This window comes from Brassica napus, chromosome C1, assembly GCF_020379485.1.
Source record: "Brassica napus cultivar Da-Ae chromosome C1, Da-Ae, whole genome shotgun sequence".
In the NCBI taxonomy this organism is placed as follows: Eukaryota; Viridiplantae; Streptophyta; class Magnoliopsida; order Brassicales; family Brassicaceae; genus Brassica; species Brassica napus.
Genome location: NC_063444.1, coordinates 36,152,059 through 36,158,168, shown reverse-complemented (window position 1 = coordinate 36,158,168; position 6,110 = coordinate 36,152,059). Strand labels below are relative to the sequence as shown.

Sequence of the window (6,110 nt, the reverse complement as noted above, 5' to 3'; positions counted from 1 at the left end):
TTCCTGGTGGATTTGTAGCTGTTGAGAATCTTTTTTTTCTAATTTTTATAAATAGGCATTGAGAATCTTGCATCTCAGTTTTTACTCAACCGCATATAATAGTATATATTTTGAAGTTATTTTCATAAGAAAGAAATGTAAAGTTTAATGAGTTCGGGAAATTTAATGTGTAGAACTAATAAAAATCACCAATTCGAGATATATATGTTTTGCATCATTCTTAAATCATACTGAGAAAATATTAAACTATCAGTCGAATTTACCGAACACACAATTTAGTTATTATCTAGTTCATGTAGAACTGTATGAGAACTTGCACAATGTTAATATTATAGTGCACAATAACAAAAAGAAAAATCTTTGAAATTGATTTTTGAGAAAATCTTTTGAAATTGATGAAATTAAAAATATGCAGTAGATTGAGAAAGTCAATAAAATTAATAACTTTTTTGAGAGGGGAATGTATATTTTATGATCTTCACCCATGTAGAAACGAGAAAATCAGTAAAAGAATTGTTTGGGACGTGATCTTCACCAGGATAGAAAAGTAAAGTGACAAATTATAGTAAACCACATATAGTTTTAAAGATCTAAAAAGGAAATGAATTGTGGACACGAAGTTCGTTCGTACACTTGCATTCGATTCGCCCAAGTTATTTTTCAAGAGAGACGAAAAAAACATAAAGCCATACTATTGTCAGAAGTCAGAAGTCAAAAGCATCAGGCAAGTATTCCAACTATAGAAAAAAAAGTATTCTAACTATTTCTCATCTCTTTTACGAGTCCAAAGTCTATTTTAAACCACTCGGTTGAAGATTTTTCTAATCCGAATAGTTCGGTTCGATTTAGTTTAAATTAAAAATTAAAACCGAACTAAACCAAAAAACATACGTGTTTTTGTAAGAAAATATTAGTAATAATTTTATTACTTTATTAATTTACTCATCACTATTTGCTCATGTTCGAAAACGCGGGTTAACTACCGCTTACGCGTCCGGATAAACGTTCCACGGATACCGTGGCGGTGACGTTATGCGGCCATCCGCGTATTGACCACGGTTTAAAAAAAATCGGCCGTGTTATACAGTGTGTTTTTATGCGGATAATGAGGTTAAAAAATTGAAAATCTCCAGTTTATTCAGGTTTTGTAACTATAAAACTCTAAAACTAGATTTTGGATTATAAAACGATCAATCTATGTGTAATCTACGTAAAACAAGATAAATAGACAAAAATGGTGAAGAAAAAAAAATTAGAGGCGGCTGCTTAGATTTGCAGAGGAAAGAGGAACGGAATGAGGACAGAAACGTAATTTGATACTCATTAAACCTAATATAAAAATGTAAATAAATTGGGTATAATGGAGCTTCGAACCTAGGTGGGGAAGAATGCTGCACGTGAACATGAAAATACCGCTACACCAAATTACTTTTTTTTTGGCGTTAACAATTTTATATAACTGATTCATACATTTATTTTTTTTTTATTTGATCCATATTAATTTGATGTATCACAAATATAAATATTATTAATATTAAATTATTAAAAACTAGGCTCCGCGTATTTCCCAAATTTTTTCCGATTTTTCAGTAGTTCGCTAGGCTCGGATCAGCTGCACGATTTATTTTAGTTCCTATTGTCATATACATGTTGTAGAACCTAAAGTCTACACTAAGTATTTGATAGTGATCGGGGTTTGATCTAGGGAAGACAAATGATATAGGAAACGATATATTTAGAACACAACGATGTTAAATAGTTTCCAGTAGGTGAAAATGGACTTTATAGATGAATAAGATCGAATACAATGAATTGAACTAGATCGAGTGATGCAAACGAGATCGATAAAGAAAGAATCTAAAAGTGGGAATACAACAAGATCGATGTAAGTGTGTAGCTCTCTCTAGGGTTTTCAACGTGTCCTCCTCTGTTTCCACTCCTCTTCCTTTATAGTAAGTCGACTTCGAGATCTCTGTGGTAGCTCCGCGATCTCAGCTTCTTGTTGCACGATCTCCGCGACCTCGTCGACTCCTTCTCGAGCTCGTATTCTTGCTACGGGCTCCGGCCCTTTAAGGCACATGCCTTTGATCGCAGCCCATTATGGTATTGACCAAAATTGGGTCCAACATTTGTCCCCCAGCCTCTTTTAATTTGATCGAAAAGGAAAAAGGGCGGTTATCTTTTCACATGGGTCTTGTCGTTTGGTAACCGATATCACTCGGATTCGGTTTTAATGATCGTTTTCGAAAAAAGTCGTTCATTGGCACGTTTTTTTATTATTATTTTAATCGGTAACGGTTACTTTAGCTGCCGCTACGGCATAGGCTAGGTCATAATTGCTTTTCTTGATAGCGATGATAGAGTCGTTAAGGTGGCTTATATATACGTAGAGGATCTTCTTTTTGTCTCACCTCTGCTTCTTCTTTCTCGTCTCTCTCTCCTTTGCTCTGAATCTTTCTGTTCTTTGAGCTTAAGATGTGTTCGTCTTTCTATTTCCCTCATCCGACTACTACAGCCGATGATCTCGAGAACCTTTATAAGGTGCATGGGGTTGATCGTTCCGTCATCCTTGACTTGGTCAGTACGCATGAGACTCCCAAAATCGTGAGAGAAGGCTACTACAGAGCCTATATTTCCTTCTTTCACTCTTGCGGTCTTATCTTCCCGATCCCGGAGCCAATACTCGAGGTCCTGCCGGAGCTTGGGTTATCGCTTACCCAGCTTCTCCCGAACTTTCTTAGGCATCTTGTCGCCTTCTTGGTTAAGGCTAGGGAGGAGGGTCTTGGTTTTTGTCTTAGCGAGTTTCGTCAGCTCGTTCTGGTGAAGCGGAATAAGCAGAACCCTGGTACTTTCCTCGTGTCTCCGCGCCCAGGTCGCCACGTCATCGAGGACATCCCTTATCGCGACGAGAAGTGGCGTGAGCAATTTTTTGTTTTCAAGATGGATCGAGCATCTATGGGTGACTTCGACTTCTCCCAACTTCCCCGGTGTTGGGCCGAGAATATCGGTTAGTTTTCTTTTGCCTAAGTGTTGATGATTTTTTATTTTTTTGGGAGCCGAAGACTAAAACTTTTCATTTATTTTCGTTAGATTCAGTTCCTTCTGGAAGCTCTTCAATGTCAGATGAGATTTGTGGTCTGATGAGGGTCCTTCGGAGAGGTCGTTCGAACTGGTCTACTTTTGATCGAACTCGGATTCAAACTGTCTTCGCGTTGCCGGTGAGGACCGAAAGAGCTCCTTTGGTTGAGGAGTCTGAAAACGAGGCCGAACATTCCCAGGAGGTCGTAGCGACTCCTTCTGTTCAGACCCAGTCTTCAGATCGTCTAACTAGACAGCTTGTGAGGAGGTCGTCGTTCCGAACTTCTGGGTCTGCATCGAGGGGCCGAGCTTCCGGAAAATCTCCTTTGATCTTGATTCATGATTCCGACGATGAAGATGTTTCAAGAGAGAATCGACCTCCTGTCTCGTTGATTCCTGGCTCAGAAGACGAGACCGTGGCAGCGACTCGCAAGCGACGTCGGTCATCGGAGGGTGCCTTGCCTGGTCCGTCTCATCCTTGGTTTTTTTCTGAGGGAGATGGTTCTTCGTTTGCGGCCCAAAGCGACCTAATTTCCCTCGCTGGTCGCATGAGGTCTGCGGGATGCCGTCTCCCATCTCTCGCTTCCTCAGTCGAGAGGGAAGCCTACGCCAAGGTTGATGTGGCAAGCTCTAAGGTTCATTTCTCGCCTTCATTCTATTTGAAAAGCTGTTTTGTGGTATTTGCTTATTTCGATTTCTTCTTAGGTGATGGAAGCTTTTAATGAATATGTCGTGGCGATGGAAGATCATGTCATGGCTTCTCGGAACGACAAGGAAATTGAGAGCATTGGTTTTAAGATCAAGAGGCTTTCGAAGGAGCTCGAAGCCACCAAGCGAGAAGGGAAGAAGGATGCCGAAAAGATCGAAGCTTTGACAGAAGACTGGAGGAGAGTTCATCTGGAGAACAAGGCTCTCACGTCCCAAATGGTTGCTCAAAGGGAAAGAATTGCGGCGCTCGAGGTCGAGAGAGATCGGGACATTCGCCGCGCTTCTCGTATTGCTCGTCGCGATATCGCGGCTAAATATCGGGAAGTTCTTGAATCTTTGAAGGATAGGTGGGCGAGCAAGAAGAAGGAAGTGTCTGTTGAGCTCCGGCTACAAGAGGTGACCGCCAACATCGATCTCCTGACCGAGCTCAAGGATGGGGGCCTGACTGTGGATGCGGAGCTTGCTCGATTAAAGGGAATGGAAGGAGACTGCGAGGACTTGTCGCCTCCGCCGCCATGCCAGATTGGTCGATCTCCGAGCTCGATCTTCCTCAAGTCTTAGATGATTCGGTGGATCAAGTCGGGGGGTCGTCTGTCCCCGATGATTCCGTTTCTAGTTAGTTTTTTTTTTTTTAATATCTTTTTGTTTTTGACGATCTTTGATCTTGATATCTTGGATATCTTTTAATGGATAAGCATAATATTTCGGAATATCCATGTTTCAAGCTTTCAAGCTTTCAATATCCTTATAAAGCTTTGGCTTTGCTCTAGGATTCGTCATAGTATTTCATTTAGTTTCGTTTTTGCTTGCTAAAGGAACATGACTTCGAGAAAATCCAACTCTCGCGATTCCGATAGGGTACGAACTCGAACTGGTAGTGCCAATGCGGAACGTATTCGATCCGGAGATGTGAGTGATGCGCTCACAGAAGTTCTTCGTGAGGAGACCCGACTTCCGTGGCCTTCAACCCAAGGGGCCAAAGATCCCGAGGGTGAAAAATATGTTGCTCGTGTTAAGTCGAGTAGCCCAACGGGTTCGGAGGGGCGTGATCGTCCTCCTAATAAGGCTAAAACGAATGGTTTGGACCATCGTCTTGGTGTCCCGGGTGAAGCGGCTGTTGCTAAGCCATTACATTGGCAGTTCTCGCATTCCAAGGATTGTCCTATTACAGAAGATCCAGATAGTGTTGCTCATTTGGTGAGGCACTTCAAACCTGCTGGATGTCAGCTTCCCTCTCTGCGTAATATGACGGAGCGCGAGGCTTACGTAAATATAGTTGTGGCCCATGCCAAGGCCGTTCCTTTTGAAATTTGATCCTTGTCGAATCTTTGGTTCGTTTTGTCTGTACTGATTTGCCATGTTTCAGGCTATGGAGGCTAACAACGAGTTCGCGGCGACTTTAGAAAAACGCCTGCAGGATGTTCCGCGTTCTGACGAACTTTATGAAATAAAGAAGGTCGCTCGCGAGCTAAAGCTCGGTCTAAAGATGGCTCAAGACCGGGAGAGTGCCAATGCTGCTCAACTGGTTGCCGCTGAAAAGCTGGGGAATCAGGCTGCTTCGCTCGAAGCTCATCTGAGACTTGTGAGCAACGAAAGGAAGTCGGCCCTCGAGCAAGTTTCCTTCTTGGAAGCGAAGGTTGAATCTTCTGCAAATAATTTCTCTGACAACCTTTGCCGCACGACTTATGATGCCAAAAAGACTATGGCGGATAGCTATCAGGATGTCCTGGTCTCTCTGAAGGAGAAATGGGAAAAGAAGAAGGCTGCAACTGATTTTGAGGCTCGTCTTCGGGAAGTCGTGGCAAATATAGATCTTTTGAAGGAGATCATGAACAAAAATCTCCTGGCTTTGGATGAGTTGTTGCGGCTTCGAGCGAAGGAGGTCGAGCTTGGGTCCGAGGTCGATGTGATGGCGACTTCGGAATTCTCCGTTGGGAAGCTCGACCTGCCTCAAATTTCGGAGGATCTGCCAGAGGATTTCTTTGCTAAGGTCCCTTACGCGGCGGACGACGTGGCGAAGTGCTCGGGTGATCGCTTTGATGATGGTGAATTCAGCATCGAAGAGTAGCTTTAGAGACTTTCTTTGTTTTTCCCTCTGCTTTTTGTTGCTTTATTTTTATTTTATTTAATAAAGAAGGGATCGTGGGTCCCGATTTATTTGTTGCCATTTTTATGTTTTATGCGAGACCGATCTTTTGGGGCCATGTGTCGATTTGTTGTAGATACTTTTATCGACAGTTTCGATGTAACAAAAGATTTTGTTAGCTAGTTTTGTCGCGCTTGTTGGCAGAGTTGGCCGCGACCGAGGAGTTGATCAGGGTCCT

At 42.4% G+C, this 6,110-nt stretch overlaps 1 protein-coding gene across 1 annotated transcript; it reads left to right on the top strand.

The window, feature by feature from the left end:
- Nucleotides 1-2,475: 2,475 nt before the first annotated feature.
- On the top strand, nucleotides 2,476-4,347 carry LOC125579970 (uncharacterized protein At3g60930, chloroplastic-like). Its single transcript, XM_048743893.1, has 3 exons — nucleotides 2,476-3,007; nucleotides 3,091-3,713; nucleotides 3,784-4,347. Exons 1-3 carry the CDS (start codon nucleotides 2,476-2,478, stop codon nucleotides 4,345-4,347), a joined length of 1,719 nt encoding a protein of 572 aa, XP_048599850.1.
- Nucleotides 4,348-6,110: the final 1,763 nt, after the last annotated feature.

Excerpts from the sequence above, each read along its gene's own strand:
- LOC125579970 (XM_048743893.1), top strand. The coding sequence starts at position 2,476 with ATGTGTTCGTCTTTCTATTTCCCTCATCCGACTACTACAGCCGATGAT. Across the intron at positions 3,008-3,090 it reads GTGTTGGGCCGAGAATATCG|ATTCAGTTCCTTCTGGAAGC; the intron begins GTTAGTTTTCTT and ends TATTTTCGTTAG. Across the intron at positions 3,714-3,783 it reads TTGATGTGGCAAGCTCTAAG|GTGATGGAAGCTTTTAATGA; the intron begins GTTCATTTCTCG and ends ATTTCTTCTTAG.